This window comes from Lobosporangium transversale (genome assembly GCF_002105155.1).
Source record: "Lobosporangium transversale strain NRRL 3116 chromosome Unknown BCR41scaffold_17, whole genome shotgun sequence".
Classification (NCBI taxonomy): Eukaryota; Fungi; Mortierellomycota; class Mortierellomycetes; order Mortierellales; family Mortierellaceae; genus Lobosporangium; species Lobosporangium transversale.
Window position 1 is genome coordinate 764,286 of NW_019028995.1, and position 19,122 is coordinate 783,407.

At 41.5% G+C, this 19,122-nt stretch overlaps 8 protein-coding genes across 8 annotated transcripts; 2 read left to right on the forward strand and 6 right to left on the reverse strand.

The window, feature by feature from the left end:
* Positions 1-142: 142 nt before the first annotated feature.
* BCR41DRAFT_353264 (P-loop containing nucleoside triphosphate hydrolase protein) lies at positions 143-2,514 on the reverse strand. Its single transcript, XM_022024108.1, has 7 exons — positions 2,201-2,514; positions 2,025-2,102; positions 1,675-1,914; positions 1,215-1,573; positions 816-1,055; positions 420-692; positions 143-325 (listed from the first exon to the last, which is right to left on the reverse strand). The coding sequence occupies exons 1-7, from the start codon at positions 2,456-2,458 to the stop codon at positions 238-240; spliced, it is 1,536 nt and encodes a 511-aa protein (XP_021881771.1). The 5' UTR covers positions 2,459-2,514; the 3' UTR covers positions 143-237.
* A 133-nt stretch (positions 2,515-2,647) lies between these two features.
* Positions 2,648-4,715, reverse strand: BCR41DRAFT_421999 (major facilitator superfamily domain-containing protein). The gene is made up of 3 exons (XM_022030094.1): positions 4,064-4,715; positions 3,274-3,941; positions 2,648-3,162 (listed from the first exon to the last, which is right to left on the reverse strand). The coding sequence occupies exons 1-3, from the start codon at positions 4,597-4,599 to the stop codon at positions 2,819-2,821; spliced, it is 1,548 nt and encodes a 515-aa protein (XP_021881772.1). The 5' UTR covers positions 4,600-4,715; the 3' UTR covers positions 2,648-2,818.
* Positions 4,716-5,194: 479 nt separating this feature from the next.
* Positions 5,195-5,572, forward strand: BCR41DRAFT_396108 (hypothetical protein; the record flags this gene model as incomplete). The annotated part of the gene is made up of 1 exon (XM_022028781.1): positions 5,195-5,572. The coding sequence occupies one exon, from the start codon at positions 5,195-5,197 to the stop codon at positions 5,570-5,572; it is 378 nt and encodes a 125-aa protein (XP_021881773.1).
* A 414-nt stretch (positions 5,573-5,986) lies between these two features.
* BCR41DRAFT_370588 (nucleoside phosphatase GDA1/CD39) lies at positions 5,987-7,629 on the reverse strand (the record flags this gene model as incomplete). Its single annotated transcript, XM_022026546.1, has 3 exons — positions 5,987-6,858; positions 6,964-7,428; positions 7,512-7,629. The coding sequence occupies 3 exons, from the start codon at positions 7,627-7,629 to the stop codon at positions 5,987-5,989; spliced, it is 1,455 nt and encodes a 484-aa protein (XP_021881774.1).
* Positions 7,630-8,255: 626 nt separating this feature from the next.
* BCR41DRAFT_353270 (Golgi pH regulator-like protein) lies at positions 8,256-10,761 on the forward strand. The gene is made up of 10 exons (XM_022024109.1): positions 8,256-8,611; positions 8,722-8,822; positions 8,903-8,998; positions 9,077-9,197; positions 9,290-9,407; positions 9,514-9,586; positions 9,672-9,760; positions 9,843-9,935; positions 10,020-10,384; positions 10,477-10,761. The coding sequence occupies exons 1-10, from the start codon at positions 8,319-8,321 to the stop codon at positions 10,709-10,711; spliced, it is 1,584 nt and encodes a 527-aa protein (XP_021881775.1). The 5' UTR covers positions 8,256-8,318; the 3' UTR covers positions 10,712-10,761.
* Positions 10,762-10,793: 32 nt separating this feature from the next.
* On the reverse strand, positions 10,794-11,660 carry BCR41DRAFT_336304 (ETC complex I subunit conserved region-domain-containing protein). The gene is made up of 3 exons (XM_022022027.1): positions 11,574-11,660; positions 11,095-11,369; positions 10,794-10,991 (listed from the first exon to the last, which is right to left on the reverse strand). The coding sequence occupies exons 1-3, from the start codon at positions 11,613-11,615 to the stop codon at positions 10,925-10,927; spliced, it is 384 nt and encodes a 127-aa protein (XP_021881776.1). The 5' UTR covers positions 11,616-11,660; the 3' UTR covers positions 10,794-10,924.
* A 1,015-nt stretch (positions 11,661-12,675) lies between these two features.
* On the reverse strand, positions 12,676-13,392 carry BCR41DRAFT_396112 (hypothetical protein; the record flags this gene model as incomplete). The annotated part of the gene is made up of 2 exons (XM_022028782.1): positions 12,676-13,189; positions 13,274-13,392. 2 exons carry the CDS (start codon positions 13,390-13,392, stop codon positions 12,676-12,678), a joined length of 633 nt encoding a protein of 210 aa, XP_021881777.1.
* Positions 13,393-15,169: 1,777 nt separating this feature from the next.
* BCR41DRAFT_396113 (hypothetical protein) lies at positions 15,170-16,390 on the reverse strand (the record flags this gene model as incomplete). The annotated part of the gene is made up of 4 exons (XM_022028783.1): positions 15,170-15,689; positions 15,797-15,810; positions 15,921-15,981; positions 16,125-16,390. 4 exons carry the CDS (start codon positions 16,388-16,390, stop codon positions 15,170-15,172), a joined length of 861 nt encoding a protein of 286 aa, XP_021881778.1.
* Positions 16,391-19,122: the final 2,732 nt, after the last annotated feature.

The following is a 19,122-nucleotide window of genomic DNA, read 5'->3' on the forward strand; positions in this document are numbered from 1 at the left end:
ATGAGAAATAAAGTGCCCAGGTTCAATTTCATTTCGCACGCTCTTAAGGAAGTCACAATGTCACACACACTTGGCTATGCCTTCAGATGACATCCACGCGTTGCAGAGGGCAGAGGAAATCAGACAGTGGTGGTGTCATACACACAGAAACACTAGCTTTTCTTTATTTTTTATTCAGCAGGGTAGCCTTCAATGATGCAGATATGTTGAATGACTAGGCGACTCAAAAGACAGTCATCACCAATTAGGATTTTTATCCCAGGTACCATGAAAGTCAGCATTTGAAGTGGTGGGTTCATCAATAAAGTCCTCCGTTTCATATGTTCTGTGAATACAAATTCAGTAAGCAGAAGGTTGGGTTGGTTAGTTGGATGTGAACAAATATCCAGCCAAGTAAATGCACTATCCTGTATACTTACGTGTTTGGATTGATGAAATCTCTCAAGAAGTCTGGAACTTCCTGTTTGCATTCAATCAAGAGCTTGGTAAGTTGGGGTGCCAAGGGCTCGTTGTAACTTGTATAGAATGATGTAGCGAGCCCTTGGTTCCCAACACGGGCTGTGCGCCCGATCCTGTGAACATATTCGTCGATATCGTTACAGAGGTCGTAATTGATAACATGCATAACATCCTTTATATCTAGTCCGCGAGATGCTACTGCTGTGGCGATAAGGATAGGGCTTTTGCCTTCCCTACAGTTTTATAGACGGTAAAAAAAAAGCATCGGAAGTAGTGTCAGCAATTATGACTCTGCAACATCTTATTCGATATGCATGAGGTATGGATATAGACGCTCCGTATATAATAATTCTTACTTGAACGCCTTAAGCGAAAGTTCTCGCTCTTTTTGGGTACGATCTCCATGGATGGAACACGTTGGAAATTTTTTGTTGTACAAATAGTCATCGAGATTATCAGCTGTCCGTTTTGTTTCGACAAATATCATTGTTCTTGCAGGAGGGAAAGTTAGAAGAATATGTTCCAATTCTTCTTTCTTTTGATATTCGTGAAGCTTAATGATACGTTGAGTAATGTCGCTCGTTGTGCCTCCAATACTAATCAATACAAAAAAATAAAATAAAATAAAATAAAATAAAATAAAATAAAATAAAATAAAATAAAATAAAATAAAAAATAAAAAGTACGAAAAGTTCATCAGGTCAGCTCAAGCAAAGAAAGAAGAGTAAGATGTCAAACTTATCAAGCAACCGTACCGTCCAACTCTGATCCTGCAGCAATTGTGTTTCAGAAAATCCCATGCGAGCTTTTGGATCTGTCTGGGGAATGTTGCACTAAACATTAATGTTTGAAGGCTTTCGTCTCGTGGGAGATCGGAAGCTTGGATGATAGCACGGATTTGGGGTTCAAATCCCATATCTAGCATTCTGTCAGCCTCATCCAGAACAACATGACGGACATGACTTAATGAAATGATGCCTCTTTCCATCATATCCTTTAGTCGACCAGGCGTGGCAATGAGTATATCAGCGCCTTTGGCGACTTGTTCCCTTTGGACCCGAGGCTCTGCCCCACCGTAGATTACTACGGGACGCAATGGCGTCCTGTAGGTGAACTGTTTAAACAGGTGAAAGATTAAACTTACTTTTCTTATTTCTTCTGTCACGTTTTCATCGTAAGGGGCCGATAGCAAGCTTTGAGGATTGTACAACTTACTCTTCGTGCTTCTTTGAATATTTGAATAGCCAGCTCACGGGTTGGCAATATTACCAGGAGTAAAGGTGATGATTTGAATGGCATTCTTGACTGGGGTCGGATGATGTTTAAGCGACCTCGTTCGAATTTAGATACAAGGTTGGAGATAATAGGAATTAAAAAAGTGGCTGTTTTACCGGAGCCAGTTTGAGCACAAGCCATGATATCATATCCTTGAAGGATTATGGGAATGGCGCTTTTCTATCCAGCAGTATATGAGGGCATGTAATAACGTTTAGTCACAGATATGAATGACCTGGCAAAAAATAAATGATTGCTTAAGCTTTTTTTTTTTTTTTTTTTTTTTTTACCTGCACTGGAGTTGGTTCACTATATCTCATCCTGTCGACATTTTCCGCGATTATTGGATGCAGGCTAGCATCATTAAACTGTATAATGGGTTTAGAAAAATCTAGTGGTCAAAGAAAGAAAGAGGATACACCGTGTGAAGCTCTAACAAACATGATACATCCGCATAATTACTAACAGTCTGAAGTGGCAATAAATCCGGCGGCCCGTCCTTAATCGAGATTTTCATATGCGCATAATTTTTGAAGTTTATTCCTGAATTTACTCTGCTTTCTTCAGAAAATAGCTCCTCCTCAAGGGCAGGATCGCTTGGAGCATTTCCCAAAGTGTAGCTTGGATGCCATTCGTACACCCTTTGTTCCGAGGCCCACGAAAGGGGGTCCTGAGAAAAGACGTTTTCTCTTTTCACCCAGTTTCCTACGCGTTCATCAGACATGGTCGGCTCTTTTAAGCAGAAATATAAAAAAATAAAAAGTGAGGAAAAAGGGGAAGGGACAAAAATGAAGAAGGAAGCTTCTTTTTTGGCAAGTGATAAATGATAAAGAATGAGTTTACGTTGAACGTCACAAATTTCGCAAGCCACAATTTCGTGACAATAACATCATTTGAAGTGGTTTTTTTGTGGATCAAATTATATTTTATACAGTGTGTGAACGAGGAGAACACTAATACAAATACATGATAAAGTACAAAGGAGACTAGGGATGAGAAAAAGGAAACTCGCGTTCATGTGGACCTTAAAAAGTCTTCATGCCAACAAAGTTTCCTGAAAAAACATATCATCCCTAACCCCAGTTTAGACCTGGAAAGACGTCTCGAGCATAGGATCCTTTTTCTCTTTCCCCGGCGATTGCTCGATGTCGTTTCTATAGCCTTCTATATTTTCACCATCCTCGACTCTTTCCCTCTCAGAAGCAGCCTCTGCCCTAGCCAATCTTTTCCTTTCTAGTGTTGCCTTCGAGGGGACAAATACTAAGGTAATCAGGACGCAAAGTAACGTAACGGCAAATCCCACCCATAAACCAACTTGATAGCCTTTAAGATGACTTCCCGTTGAGTTGATGACAGCTTCAGAAATCGCGTTAGTTATGGCGAGCCCGACACCAGAACCAGCCTGCATAGCCACCGAGAATACGGCGCCTTGAATAGACAAGAAAGCATGTACAATAAATAAAGGGAAATATTCAGATGTCAGGTTATAATACAGGATTAAACTCAGCAACCATCCAAAAGCCCAAATAGTTTACATACTATTAAGCCCATGCTCGCCAGACTTAGCCATAGTCAGGGCCGCTACCATGGCGGAGGTATATGTCATTGCAATACCAATTTCGCCAATACACATTGAGGGAAATGGCAAAGGCCAATATCCTGTATCGGCATCTGCGACTGCAAACAGCGCGGCAGAGATTGCCATACATCCAGTTCCTAGCATCAGCAAGGGTTTGGCCCCAACCTTCGGAATCAGATGACCAGCTAAAGGGTTTAAAATTAATCCTGGGAAAGCCAGAGGGAAGAATGCATACGCGGTGTTCAAGGCTCCATAGCCCATCACCTCCTGGAAGATGAGGGTGCAGTATAAGTTATAAACTAAATACCAAGTCTGGTACAGTGCCCCCACAACTAACATCGCAGAAAACATACGGGTACGGAAGATTGACATGGGAAGCATGGGCGAGACAACCTTCTTTTCAATCCAAACAAAGGCAAGCAATAGAAGTATGCCCAAAACAAGGGAGATAATCACAGGAACAGACGACCAACGGCCATCGGAGATGCCATAGACAATGGCAAGCAAAGCGACAGTAATAGTGATGGCACCAGCAATATCTAATTTGACATTGGCACGTAGTTCAGGACTAGACTCTGGAATCACAAAAAATGCGACCACAGCAACCAATACGCCCATAATAGCTGATCTATTGTTAATAGATAAAGTAAGAAGTTCTGCTGTGTTAATTCTTGTACTGTAGCAATGAAGACCATGAGCAATAGCGAGCTGATGTTGTGGTGTTTGGAGTGATATGGTAGAATTTTTTACATGTAGAAAATATATTTCCAGCCGATGGTCGCTGTAAAGACACCACCCAAAACCAAACCAATGCCGAACCCTAATGCTCCGCTGCTTGAGAACACAGCGAGTGCCCTCGATTTCTCCACTTCTTCGGTGTAAGTGAATTGAATCAGTGCCAAGGCATTGGGGATGGTAGCAGCAGCGCCTAACCCTTGCATCGCACGGGCGATACATAAAAGTATGACGCTCTGGCTCAGACCACAGACCAAGGACCAGACCGAGAACCAAAGGAGGCCTATTAAGAAGAAGCGCTTATGGCCATACTTGTCACCAAGTTTGCCACCAATCAACAAAAAAGTTCCAAAGGTCAATGTGAATGCATTGACAATCCATGGCAGCTGGTTCTCCGAGAAGTGGAGCTCTGTCTTGATAGTCGGCAAGGAAATGTTGACAGCGGACAGGTTGGCGACATCAATAAACTGGGCGAGACAAAATACGACTAGGATAACCCATTTGGGAGCCTTGGTGGTGTTGGTGATATTAGTTTTGGTGAACAACATCATACACCTGTTTCATTACACAAATGGGCAGCAGGGTAAAAAAAGACTTGGAAAGTAAAGAGGAATTTAGAGAATAATGAATGTGGAATGAATGTAGAAAGCAACAAAAAGAAAAAGAAGTAAAAAAAAGCATGCTGGTGACTATAAATTTCATGACAATGTTTTGCCCGCAAAAGAATAATTGCTGCTGTGGGGAGCATATTTTAACCCCGCAAAATATCTGTCTCCAGTTTTTTTTTGTCTGTGCCACCGGAATGCACTCATGAACTACATGTACTGTACATGAACTACATGAACTACATGAACTACATGAACAAAAACTCGACGTGCACACGTGTGCCTATTTCTAAGTGGTGCAAAGCCATCAAGCCCATTCTTCTATCATATCATCCCTCATCACCACCAGAAGGACGAGGATCACTCACTAGACGATCAGCTAAATCCTTGGCGCCAATGCTCCGTCGGAAGTGGTTTCTTACTGGTATCTGATATCAAACACAAAGTTTGTTAAATTGGATTTGCCATAGGATACCATATAAACTCATTCTTTACTACTGCACAACTATTTCATTAACACTTTTTTCAACCATTCAGCATCATGCCGTTTTTCCCTTCAATAATAACTGCTAAAGCAATTCTTCTCTTCGATATTCTGAGCACATTCGTGTTCACTGCAGCCGCAACACCCATCCTTCACCACCGAGCTAGACATGAGCCCTCGCTGAGGCATAGTCTTAATGTCGGTGACATCAAGCCCGCGAAGAATGCTGTTGTGATCACCTCACACACAACATTTGCTCCCATAACAGACATCGTTCCTGTCACGACAGTCAAGCCCATAGTCAATCTATTACCGACCGACTATAACGACTGTTCTGATTCGGCCTGCGAATGCGCTATTTATGGCCATGCTCCTCATGCTCTGATCAGACATAATAAGTGGTGTCTTTATTGTATTCCCGATGTCAACAGATGACCTATGATAGACCCTTATGACCGCGACATACGCAGGCAGCAATAGCGTACTTATGGAGGATCAACCAAATACATAAGTGAAGCAACGCAATAAAGATGGTAGAACTCAAATAGCAATTCACGGTCAAATTGATTAATTAAAGGATACATGTTCTATGTACTTTTAATGCTTGCGCTTGTAAAGGATCGCGAACAAGAACCATGGATATTATTGCTTTTTACAAAATGTACTACAATATACTGATTACCAGAGATCATCGGCGACTTATGATACCAATGATTTATACTTAAGCACCACTGATGGTGGAGGCTAAAGAGGTTTTAGAAATAATTAGGTTATCGTTTATTCACAAAAGGGAGTCTCCACTTAGAGAATCAATCTATCTTTATCAAAGGTCATTAAATGTCAAGAAGTCTATGCGCCAACAAACCAGCGATCTTGTAGAACCTCAATACTAGCACCCAAACACCAGCCTGTCTCATAATCTCGGATTTTCTTGGCCAAATTGATTTTACGCTCCTTAGAGATGCCATAGCCATATCCAAGTAACCCATAGATGTAGCTCAGATCCATGCACATTTCTGCAACTTCACCAAGCTCCTTCTTGGCTTCTGCAATATTCTCAAACTCCTCAAAATCATTCTCATCCGCTACACATACACGATCGGTCAACTCTGCAAGTTCTCCCAAGGTCATGTCCTGCGTTGGAGTGTCGCTTCCGAGACGGAAAGGTGCGACTCGGTCAAAAATGTATGAGAATGCATAAATGTCGGAATCGAAAGATGTAGTGAGCGATGGCTGATAAACACCATTGAAGGAGCATGGACTCTGGTTACAAGCCTTGTTTTTGTAAAAGATAGCCTCCACAACGCGCCTGCATTCTCCAGCGGGATCTGAAACTCCAATTAGTGTGACATCATTGCCATCATAATCCCATGTTATACGTGTGTGGACAGGCATGCAGGGATGAAGATACTCATACTGTTCCAGGTTGATGTTATGAACGTTGGGGATGGGGTTCTCGACGACGAAGCGGTGAATCTGTCGTCGAGCCTCATTGAGTCCATAGCCAAGGTACGAATGCTGGAATAAAACATAGCCGTTTCCATTGAAGCTTTTGGACACACGGTGGTTACCCTGCGCAATAGAATGTCCATTGATCAACTTGGGCTCAAAAACAATCTGCGTAGAAGCTCCACCTAGATCCATGACTGCGACAGTTGGGCTCTTTTCGAGCGAACTGATTCTTCGCAGAAGATAGTTTACAGTAACCCATGCATATACGCCTATCATAGAAATGCAATTATCAATAAAGAAGAGTTTTTTTTAAAAAAAAAAAAAAAAAAAAAAGCCGTATTATAACTCCTGATATTGAATTGCCTCAAACTAACCTTCATCAGATCCCTCCATAACGGCAACACCTTGCTCCTTAATAATAGGGAATGGGTATTGAGTCTCTAATCTCCTGCGAACAGCTGTTAGGATATTTGTGGATTTGGCCTCACCCAAGAGCCTTAGTCCAGCTGTAGCTTTAACTGCAATAGGTGTGCTCTTATACAAATACTTGGGCACAGCCTTAAGAGCAGACTCGAGTAAAGGGTCCAAGCTTCTTGCAGCACCTTCTGCATCCTCATCATAAGATGACAAACCAGGCTTGAGTTGCTCAAAAAGCTCACTCTCTAGCTCAGGCGTTGCTTTACAGTAGTTGAACTTGTAGGCATGAATACGTGATCCTGATGATCCTGCGTCGATCATGAGCACATATTGAATTAGAGGTCGTCCTGGATGAGGAAGTGTGCAGTGTTCTGATGTGATATCTGCAGGCCACGTTGCCAAAGCCTTATCATGCAAAGAGTCTAAGATTTTAAGAATCAAAATTAATTAATAGCTGGAAAATTGTACCCCTGAATCTTTTTATCTTGAGGCATTCCATACGTACCGATAGCACTATCGTCGTGGGTGTTGGTTTGTCTTCGAGGAAGCATGACGAAGAAGAATAAAGTCAGACAAAAGGCCAGAATTGCACCATTGCGGAGCCAATAACCTTTACGTGCCATAATTTGATCTCTCAAGACCATTACGTATGAGCAGATGGACAACCAAGAGAGGGGCTTTCTCTGCGCAGAAGAGGAAGATAAGTTTTTTTTTCTATTGGTATAGTTGGACGGAAGCAGCGAACTAGAACTTATTCTCTTGGCGAGCTTGAAAGAATTCCGTCTGGACAGCTTTGAAGATTCTCTGATCCGCTGCTGTTGCTGTTGCTGTTGCTGTTGCTGTTGCTGTTGCCAATTAGCTTCGGATGATATCCGGTCAATTGGTTGAACAGAAGTCGCACTGTTGCCTGGCTTGCTGGTCAACAAGGTGTGTTGTTTCTGGCTGAGCTGTATCTGTGATGAAGCAACTGGATCTGCTGCGGATGATGTGTGGTTCTCTTTTGATGAATTAGAGAAGCGATTTGATGTTGAGATGAAAGATGGTAATGATGGATTTCGTCCACCGACAGTCCAGGACATGAGACTGATGAAACAAATAAGCGATGGTGCTATCTTTTTTTTTTTTTTTTTTTTTTTTTTGCTGTGACGGGCATGTCTATCAATAGAACCGCACATGTACTTTGTTGCTGACACTAAAGGTTGGTGGTGATACTTGTCAATATGGATTCGAGCATTTGTAACACCTACGACTGGATTATTTAATAAACATTTTGTAGGTTTTGGTTCTTCATTTGCACCATGTACTCTCATCCATGAAACTCTCTGTTGGCTCCATTTTTGAAGCCTTGCTCCTTCTAGGTTCACAGGTCTTGTTCTTCTCACTCGCATGGCAGTTTCTCGTTCAGGGTCTTGTGCGTGACTATGCTTCCAACAGTTCCGACCAGGAATTCCTTCTTTCAGTCTTCCCCACAAGTACATACAGGCGCAAGCAAAAATGGTGGCAAGGTGGCATGCTCGTTCAAGTTGTGTTTGCACTCACATTGACTTGGAGCTGTCTGCTTTTTGAGCTCATTATTCTCGAAATCCTCGGAATGTTCAGTCGCGAGTATGCTCTCTGTCATTGAAATGTCCATGGATTGATGGACAAGATGAGGCTAAAAGAAAGGAAACATTATTTACAAATTTCAATCGGTCTGTACTCATATAACCAAATAGATCCCGCTGGTATTTTTGGAGGCTCATTTTGTATGCCATGCTAGGACTTGTCATTGTGATCATTCCGTACTATCAATGCGTCCTCATTGTGCAGAATACAGGTTAGTTAAAATATTAGCCATGTCTTGATCAGGATTCAGCCATATTCCCGATGCTGACATCTACTGAGCATGCGTTTTAGGGATATCAACTCAAAAAGCGCTGCCAATCGCAGCTGCCATATGGTCAATATACTTTTACCTCTTTATCAAGGTCGGGAATGGGTTCCCTACTCCAGGTTAGCGAACGTATTTGATCGGTCATTGGCATGATGATCTATAGATTACACGCGCTTACAAGTATAATACTTCCTTAGGAATATTCTCTATGGAATGGGGGATGTCGCGGGTTGGAATTATCGGAGTGACAATAAGCGCCATCCTCTCTGGATTTGGAGCTGTCAATGGCCCGTATTCAAACTTGTTTTTCTTTTTACGGTAATTATACCACGAACATTAAGAGATTCAAACCAAATTTATTGACAAAGAGCTTATAATCCACATACTGTTTCAATTTGTCAAAAATCTAGTCAAGTCACGGATGTCGATATCCAACTTGCAGAAAAAAAGTGTATGCAAACCCTGGAGATGATTGCAAGGAAAAAGAAGCAAATTATGCTCCAGGAGACTAGGCTTGGAGCACTTGATGTGAGTCAACCATAAGAAGTAGTTGGTAATAGCTGTTGGTCAACGTATATGTAATAACATGAATAAGTCTTCATTGAAACAATATCTGCCAACTCTTCCGGTATAGCCAAACGCGTCCAAAGTTGGAGGCTTTGTACGCAAGATTTTCGGTACCGTTTCGGGCAGTTCTGGAATGGAGGGTAAGATGTGATTGATTAACATTTATAACCTTTATTGTTCTGCTTATGGTCTGTAACGTCATATTGACTTTCTACTTGTCTCCAGATCTGCAGGGTCTGAAACAGGAACTGGCTGCCCTGGAAGGAATATCTAGGCAATTGTTCCTGGATATTGATGACCTATATGTCGAAAAGGTCCGAACAATACTGTCTTTGGGTCCTTTTTATAACTCCCAGTTTGTTGCAAAATATCTAATTTGTTTTCTGTATTCTCCAGGCGCGATTAGAGTATTCAAAAACATGGCAAGGCAAATATAGTAACCTCCTGGGTTATATTTTCTCAATTTACTGCGTCTATAAACTGGCGATGGTAATTTGCACTTACCTTTTTTTTTTTTTTGTGCTTGGTATACTGTCAGTTCAATTAACATTCAGATTATTTTACACAATGTAGGCGCTCATAAACACTTTGTTCAGTAGAGCTGGGTCAACAGATCCTATCACTGCTGTTATCAGCAAGTTTATTTCGTACACTAATATGAAGATTGATGTACGGTTTTGGTCGCAGCAACTCAGTTTCTTTTTTGTTGGACTCATGATCTTTCTATCAATACGTGGACTGTTGCAGGTGCTATCCAAGTTTTTTCGTGCCTTTTCAAGACATATCTCTTCCAACAATATCATTTTATTCTTGGCACATATTATGGGCCTTTATTTCTTGAGCTCTGTTCTTACCATGCGCCAGAGTCTCCCTATCGAGTACAGGTCCATCATTTCCGATTCACTTGGCGCTCTGGAATTTGATTTTTATCACCGATGGTATATTTATACATATATACTTTTGGTTGCAGGATTACATTGATTCCATTGCTAACTTTTTTTTTTTTTTTTTTTTTTTTTGGGCCTAATAGGTTTGATGTTATTTTCCTTATTAGTGGAATAGTCAGCATGGCTTTCTTATATTTTGTGCACAAGGCTAGTGGTAGCAGTAATGTTCTTGCTAAAGATCCCACCTTTGAGCTTATGATTGAGCATGATATTTCTGATTATCGTCTTTCCAAATCTCACGATTTCCAGTCCGCTAAATCCTCAGATTCACGTTACAGTATATCTTTGACGGCGCAATGGCGCTCGCGTGGATCTTGATTGTAGAATAAATTTGAATTAAAATAGCAAATAACAAAAATAACATCAACCATTCGCAAGATAGTAGATGCTTACAGGGTAGAAGTATAATAAGACATGATGTGTATTGAATTTATCATACTGTCCTAATGTTGCTCTAAAAATGCACTCGTGTTATTTTTCTCTCTGTAACATAATCGTATTTCTCTCTTCCCTGTTTGTCTGATTCATATATTAATTGTGCTCGCTGTACTTGTAGTTCCACTGGTCTTTTGGTACAGGAGTCTCTAATGGCTCCCAACTATATTATAAGAGTGCAAGACAAGTGACATATTAGTAACAAGTTGGTAGGCTACATGTGGCTGGCTTTTTTTTTTTTAATGTATTTCGATAGTCGCACTTACGGCCTCCACTCGAGCATCTTGTCCGCCAACTTGAGCTCTTCCACGGCTTGAACAACAACCTCTTCGATCTGGCCAGCGTCTAAAGCCTCCTCGATCTTGGCAATATCTTCAATACTCTGAACAATATTCAAGCGGTGGGTGGTCAGTGCAGTGGTAGCTTGACGATAGACAGCATGATCAGGAAACTTTTCCAAGGTCTTAAGGGTATCATTATAAATGGTGATGAGGTGAGGACGAGGATCAGGATGAACAGGCAAACCATAGAGACCAGTAGTCTATCATTGTCATTATAAACGTTGTGAATTAGATTAGATGTTGCAAATTATGATATACAAAAATGCATCATACATTTCGGAACGAGTCTCCGAGATCTGCAGAGTTCGGGTGATTTATCCTTTGTCTTTTTTTTAAATACAATGCGTGTTGCTGCAAGCCAAAGTTTTCTGACAAACTAGCAATCTGGCAGCTGTGAGCTGTACCTTCTTGGTCACGGCGCTTAGCAGACGTCTAGTTGCGAACATGGTGAGGATCAATGATGGGAGGAATGAAGAGATGTGTATTTCTACTCCTAATGCCTTAACGCCTTCAACAAAAGTTATTTTGGCTGAAGCTGCTTCACTAAGCTCAGTCACGTGATAAAGCAGAAATACCTGCAGCCTTCGCGATGGATTGATCTTCCTTCAGTGGGATATCGCCTTGTATTTCAAACCGCATTATTAATGAACCAGCCTCGAATGCAGCTCAAAGAGGCAATGGCAAAAAAAAAAAACAGTGCGTTATGACACATTGAGCGATGATTTGATGCTCTGGCGCATCATCATGGAGGCTAGTGTTGATTCCGAGCGGCTACTTAAGGCAACAGGATCTCTCTTAAGAGCACTTAAAGACGGTGTCAAGGTTATTCTAAAAGTCGTAGTGTAACCGAATTGGTGTAAACATATTTACCTGGACAACAAGAATTGAGAAAGTATGGAGGCTATTGAGGTAAGCTCGCCCACAATTTAAGACGAATCATCAATCTGGGCTGAAGGAAATGTGTGGTTGTGAACTCACCACATTCGGATATTTAGTATTCGCTGTGGATAAAGAGCGTTGGTTGTACGTGCGGGTGATGGGCCTCTTCCTTTGAAGGAGCCGCATCATCAACCAACTGTAGTCCGTTTTAGCGAGGACCATGGAAGGCGTGTGTGTACAATCACTGGACTTAGCACAGTCGCAACGTGCCTCCTAGCGGGAGATGTGTTGTCGATATCGCTTTAAGAGCGACTCTTTTTCTTTAATTATTAGTTATCGCGTTCTTGGCGTCTCTCGGTGTAACGTTACAGACTTTTCGAGTTTCTTCAAGTTTTTTTTTGACATATTCATAAACGATTAGATCCACGTCAGCTTGACTATATTAGGCTTTTTCAGATACAGCCTTGCATCATTGTCCTGAGCATGAGGACCTCAAGGCTTCAGCTTCGAGGTTGGAAGGTTCAAGTATGAATAACGGTGATTTACACTTCCATTTCGTGTTTATTGGGACTTTGAAGTAGCTACTTAACTATAAAATCTTATTCAAATAGAGCAGATCTCGGTCTTCTACTTACTGTCACCTGTCACCATGATTTCCATTCTATCAGGAGTCGTCATAGTGGGGATACCTTGAATGGCGATAGGCTTTGACCGTTTCCTGGTCAGCATTTCGGGTGTCGTCTTAATTAATGTCTGCACTTGGAAAGTGAAAAGAAAACGTCTTCGTGTAGATCTAGCTTCCCTAGAGTCACGGGCAGCGAAAACGACGACAACTTGCAGTGCAGGGTCGTATTGTTTACTCATCGCAAAGATCGCCACTTGCTTCCCGATGACCTGGAATGATACTACTGGAGGAATGGCAGTCCCCCCATATAAATCCAATGCATCCTTGTAAAAAATGGCTAGCCATAGACGATCGATGTTCTGGGATTCTGCAGTGGCCTTCTCCAGCTTAATCTCGCTATAGAACACCTCGGATTGACCCTCGGCCGCAAGTCCAATCACATCAGGGCGACTAGGCAAATAACTCTGCCCTCCTTGGGCTCTTCTGGCACTCCCGGCTGATGAGCTAGAGTTCACGCTATTGGAGGAGTCAAATAAAATAAGATTTCAATGAAGCTAGCTATCCCATAATAAACACCCTTTGCTGCACGTTTATGCTTACCAGTTAAACATGATCTCATGCTGGACGGACAAGAACTCCTCAAGCAGAGGTACAACAATCAACACCGTCCAACTCATCTCGGACCATGAAATCCTCCGGTTGTTAAACTTTCGAAACATGTTCAGTCCTACAAAAAAATAGGTGCTATCGCTTCCTCCTGGCAATGGTCGAAAGAACTCAAGACTTCTCTCATTAAGCTCAATGTCGAGATGGGTTTGGGATCGCGGTCCTCCTTCTCAGCCAGCCACATCTCATCAAAGGCCAGAGAGCGTAAAGCCTATATAAAGGTGTGAATGCAGGTTCTACTGTCTGAAAATCCTTTACAAAAAAGAATGCAGCTATTATGAAGTCCCAAAAATATAGACGTACCTCCACCCAGCAGTGCTATTGGCTAGAAACTGCTTGCTCTCCTTATGTCCTCTTCCTCTGAAGTATAGACAGAACTAAGGCATTCATTCTGATCGACGCCATCGCTTCTTGTCAAAGTCGTGGTGTTTGTCGCAAAAGTGCAGGATGCCGGACAACAGGCTGTAGTAGCGAACGAGAAGCGTAAGAAGAAAGCCACATTAGAATATAGATGACAATCCTCAAAAACAAATTCATTCAGGCGTATGGCATACGCAATTCTGCCTACATCGTTATGGTTTAGATTTTGTTCAACTCGAGCTCGGTTGTACCACGACGTTATGTCCGAGCCAGTGCATCGTGATGATATAGCTTGATATATAGTTTTTGCTGTTTTATTTTTCTTCCTTGGCATGTAATAGATGGTTGTTTTCTGTAAGTAGAAATCACAGAGTTGATGGAAGGTAAATGGGCAAATTTGCCTGGTTTACAGTCCAAGGGATAAACTAAGTGAGTAGGCCTTGGCCATGGCTCGTGTTTCTTACTTTTTTTTTTTTTTTTTTTTTTTTTGGAGCGCATACACGGATTGAGCTGATGAACAATTTAGAAAAAATGCATCAATTGCATTCGAAAGTGGTTTTTATAACCAAATCCATTATGAAATCGGTTGTAAAAATGACTGAATTGACCTCCACAAAAGATATCCTTTAAAACGTGAAATTTAAAATCACATATATTGGTGCACATAACAAAATATGTCTTCACTCTTTATTCAGGCAATTAACACCATGATCAAAAAGATTATGAACAAAAGACGCAGCCATTCTCGCTTGAGGCGAAGGCATGAGCCGTAAAACTGAAGCCCCCTCCCCCCTTTCCTCTCTTCCAAGAAGGGTAAAGCATACATTAAACACGAACTGGAAGAAATCCAAACGATATTATGACACCACTTGAGTACTGTCATGAGGGAGATATATCAGCATAAAGTTGATGTACGCCAATATACGTGGCACGTTTTAAAATACATCTTTTGTGGAGGTCAATTCATCCATTTTACGACCGATTTCACTATGAATTTGGTCGTAAAAACCACTTTCGACTGTAGTAGAGCTTTCGTATTTATTTTTCCTCTGGAACTATGGAGACAGCGATCTACCATTCAGACCACCGCTCAAATCATTTCATTCTTGACTTTAAAGAAACAGAAAGAAAAGCTGCGTCGAATAGCCGTATTTATTATTATGCAACAAAAGACTCCTTATAAACAAAAAATCTTCGGAGGAATCTTTGAAGCAATCAGAGATGTAGCGACAACTCATATTTACAGGAGGTAAGAAGGAATGTTAATATATGGAGCTGGAGTATCTATAGAAGAGCACCACTTGTTTCCATTCTCTATGCGTCGCCTGAGTTATGAAGGTGCCTTTTGTTTTCCCTTAACAGTACCATATCCACAAGATTGTTGTTAGTAAGAAAGTCATCCATTAAAAGGCGCATCTTTAAGAGCCATGTCCCCTAAACCAGACTGTAAAATCATAGATAGCTTGCATTTTATTCCTTTTGGTAAGAAGAATCGGATAACGCAATATGGTGCGAACGGAGTAAGTCAGCTACTTCATCCTTCGAATCCTCGCAATTCACAAGGCCATTCAGCTCAGAAATACTTGGCCAATTGTATATAATCCATGTGGCATCTCCATATTCCATAAACTGGCGGCGATCATTTGGGAATTCTGACAACTGCTTCAAATTGACTAATTCATCCAGACCTGCTCTTAACGTCAAGTCTAATGTTCCATTATCATAATAGTATGTGTATGCCCCTGTCAAAGCAAGTTTCTGTAATCGGGTCAACCTGCCTAGCTGTCTAAACACAATACGCTGCTTCTCCATGCCTTCCAACGTGCATCTCTCAACATCAGCTTCAAGCTGGATGGCCAAAAGAATGAGGTTAGTGCTAACCCATTCTACTCCTTTGACGATTTCTGTCACTGTGATTTTAGATCCTATCAGTTCCTTCAAACGTGGACAATTAGACAAGATCGCTTGAACAGTACCATCAGCCTCTTCGCTGTAGTGATACAATCGCAGAACCTCAATTGTATCGCAGAGTCTCCGATCCCTTCTCTTTTGTACTATACGTCCATGCAATGTTTTAACCTAATTGATATAACTTACTATGTAATATGGAACTAGAGTTCAATAGGACAAAGAGAGGGTTCTTATTTCTGGGCAGACGATATCTTATGTACTGAAAGATATCATCTGCCCCACGTGAGTGGTAATTTAAATTATCGTATACGCTATATGGGTCAATATGGTGCAGTCCATCCTCCAAATTCTTGTGTTCATCTGCTAGTAGTCTCGAATAGAGAGTGGACCGAAATTACAATATGGAGCGTCTAGCCGTTTTAGTTCAGTCATCTGACTGAGAAGCGCCGCCATATCCCCATCCTCTATTCCCAAAGTTGGGAGGCATAAATCTGATACACTCGTCAGCGCGTACGGACGACGAAGGAATGCTGATTTGTAGAAATCAATATGTGTTTGCCGCTTAAACCTGCTTTTCTCAATGATATCATTAAAATACAGTGAACGTAATCCTGGACATCTCCTGGCCAACATCCCGAGGCAATACGATTGTGTATAATGTTCAGAATCAAGTATTTTGACATCAACAAAGCTTAGCCTAGTCACATTTGGGAAACTGGATTTGTCTGTGTCGTCGTTCAAAAAGTTGGAAGGCATCCGATCGATGATTACTTCAGACATACTCAGGTATCTAACTTTCTTAATGACTTGAAAGGCTAAACCTACTTCATCGTAGGCTAGCTATAAATGGGCTTAAAATCCAGCAATCCATGGGCATTGTCTTGAAATTTTATTTCGATGTCGAAATAAATGACCGAAAACTAAATTGTCATGGAGCTATCCTGGCTTCTTTATTTGTGCAAATAAAAAGCTCATGAAGACTTTCGCATGACCTTAGCGTCCGCTTGGGGCCCATTGTATCGTTTATTTATTGACTGGTGTAATATAACAGTGATAATATTCGCCGCCGTAGTCTCGACTTGAAAGGAGTGCAATCTGAGTTGATTCATTCTACCACACCATAGAGCTTGACTAACTTGATCTTTTCCTTACAACTCGGCGAGACTTGATTTGTCACATCATTTGCTTCCTCGTCTTCTTGCGCTCCCTTGATATATCTGGGTTGGTAAACACTGCTAATAGAGTTTGGGCCTGTTGAAACCAGAAGGAACCACACCAACGTATCATACCCAAGGTGATACATATATATATGTTGGAGTGAATGGTGAAATGCCTGTGTGTGGTTCAGATATAATGGACATTTACAGCGAAAGAAAGTATTAAGAGGATGCGAGCAATTATGAGAGCAAGAAGGGTTTTGTATCCCTTTTCAAGTTCTTGACAACAGAGCATGAGTAGCAGTTGTGATCACAAGTTGATTTCGGTGAGTCCGCATAACAGTAGTCATAGTGTCAAGCCCTATCTTCCATGCACGGCATGTACATTTTTGTTGTTTTCGGACTTGGCACCGATCATGCGAGGTATTTTTTTTCTGGGGGTTCCTTGTGTTAAGCGGCCAGACAGAAAGTTTAAAAGACATACAGGCACACCAACGGTGAAAAAAAAAAAAAATGTATGCGAGCAAACAGTTGTTGTTGTCTGCACATGCCTTCTTGCATCGCGAAAATATTTGGCGGTACATGCATGGAATGGGGCCGAGAATTTTTTTTTTTGCAGATCTTGTTTCCTTTTTTGTCCATCAATCACTATCAGCTGTGTGTACACGAACATGCACCCATGCACCAGGCTATTGAATAAACAGCTGAAGTGTCTCTTCGGTTTCTGCACATGTAGAAACACATTTTGCATCGCGGCGTTTTTTTTTTTTTTTTGTTTTCATCGCAAGAATCGGTCTTGCTCAAATTGAGAGGCAAGAGAGACCTACAAAGTACAAATCCACGGAAGAGTCGCCTGCTCTGGCTGCAAAGCGCGCACGACGCTAAACACAAGTATTTGGGTACCGGCACACCCACAAAAAATTTGTAAGTTCTGTTTATTTCCGTCTCCTGTATCCTTCTACCTGATCTTTTGCCCTTGAATTTACAGATCAATAGAAAGCGGAGTGATGTGGACAGAAGTAGGCTGGGGGGAGGAGATGGAAGAACAGGAGTGGTGGCAAGTGAAAGAAGGACGTATTGCATCGTGATGATACAGTTTGATATATACACGGTTTTGCAATTTTTTCTAAATTTTTTATTTACTCCTATGGTATGCACTCATTATTAGCGTCCCAGCTCTTCAGTTCAATAAAAAACGTATCGAGTAGATCGAAATACCGGCATTGGTTCTGTGGGCTCAGGAACTAAGTTACCAGAAGTCAAGGCTTTTTGTGAAAAGGGGAAAAGCAAAGATGGGCAGCAAGATGAAATATGGGTGAAAAATGAAGACTTTATTGAGAGAGAAATTTCTTTGGCATTTATAGTACTAACCTAGGAATCCATATTTCTGACACTCTAGTTCATTTAATAGGACTACCAGCACGTAGATACAAACAACCTTCTGGCATCTTGTTTCAAGGTTTGAAGGCACATGCGTTGGAAGGAAAACGCGATTTACGAATTGATTTCCTAATCTACGAATTGCAGGGGTCTATTGATCAGAACTTCAGGACACTGTATTTCAAGGTCAAAAATGGAATACAACCCGCGACGCTTTCTCAGTACGACCAAGAAAGACTGGCGAGTGCAATGGCAGAAAATCCCGCGAACGCAAGGGCCATGGTATGCGAAAAGTTGATCGAAAGAGAGGTATGTGTCGGAGATTGACAACTTGATAAGGCTGATTGTATATGGATGAAGTTTAATCATTCTTCTATCCTTACAGTTCGTGGTAAAGTCGTCCGCGGATTCCAGAGTAGAGTACTACGCTTTCGCGGATGTAGAGTGGCGCCTTCTTCAGTCATGTTCATGCCCGATTATGTCCGACATAAGATCCCTTACAAGCACATGTATCTGGTGTCAAGGACCTACGACGGCTTCAATGTTCAAAATGTCACATATTGAACATCAGGACAAGTACGTAAGTTCGACTTAGGTCCCTTTCTCAAGAGCTTTATCTCACCGGCTTTACTGCGCGGGCTGAATGTGGTGAGAGCTAAAGAGGGGAAAAAAAGAAGAGGCGAGGAAGAATTTTTGGTTCTATGAAAGAAGCTGGGACGTATAACATGTAGTAGATAAAAAAGAAAGCGCACACTGAAGGAAATGTAAGACTCAGTAGCAGATCTGAGAAATGTAATCGACGAGAGGCGTTCCACAATTTTCTGTGACGTTACACTTTTGTTTTTTGTAAGAAAAACCTGCGCACGGCACACATGCATACATTTTTACACACACCCGGCTGTCCCTTTTCTTCCCTTTTTCGAATAACCTTTGGGGAAAGAAATCAAATCGGTCTCTGATCTGTTTTTCATTCTG

Excerpts from the sequence above, each read along its gene's own strand:
- BCR41DRAFT_336304 (XM_022022027.1), bottom strand. The coding sequence starts at position 11,615 with ATGTTCGCAACTAGACGTCTGCTAAGCGCCGTGACCAAGAAG. Across the intron at positions 11,370-11,573 it reads TAAGCGCCGTGACCAAGAAG|ACTACTGGTCTCTATGGTTT; the intron begins GTACAGCTCACA and ends TGACAATGATAG. Across the intron at positions 10,992-11,094 it reads AAGATGCTCGAGTGGAGGCC|TTGGGAGCCATTAGAGACTC; the intron begins GTAAGTGCGACT and ends CTTATAATATAG.
- BCR41DRAFT_353270 (XM_022024109.1), top strand. The coding sequence starts at position 8,319 with ATGAAACTCTCTGTTGGCTCCATTTTTGAAGCCTTGCTCCTTCTAGGT. Across the intron at positions 8,823-8,902 it reads CCTCATTGTGCAGAATACAG|GGATATCAACTCAAAAAGCG; the intron begins GTTAGTTAAAAT and ends CATGCGTTTTAG. Across the intron at positions 10,385-10,476 it reads TTTGATTTTTATCACCGATG|GTTTGATGTTATTTTCCTTA; the intron begins GTATATTTATAC and ends TGGGCCTAATAG.
- BCR41DRAFT_353264 (XM_022024108.1), bottom strand. The coding sequence starts at position 2,458 with ATGTCTGATGAACGCGTAGGAAACTGGGTGAAAAGAGAAAACGTCTTT. Across the intron at positions 1,574-1,674 it reads TATTCAAAGAAGCACGAAGA|TTCACCTACAGGACGCCATT; the intron begins GTAAGTTGTACA and ends CTGTTTAAACAG. Across the intron at positions 326-419 it reads GATTTCATCAATCCAAACAC|AACATATGAAACGGAGGACT; the intron begins GTAAGTATACAG and ends TTGTATTCACAG.
- BCR41DRAFT_421999 (XM_022030094.1), bottom strand. The coding sequence starts at position 4,599 with ATGATGTTGTTCACCAAAACTAATATCACCAACACCACCAAGGCTCCC. Across the intron at positions 3,942-4,063 it reads TGGAAATATATTTTCTACAT|ATCAGCTATTATGGGCGTAT; the intron begins GTAAAAAATTCT and ends TATTAACAATAG. Across the intron at positions 3,163-3,273 it reads TGGCGAGCATGGGCTTAATA|GCGCCGTATTCTCGGTGGCT; the intron begins GTATGTAAACTA and ends TGTCTATTCAAG.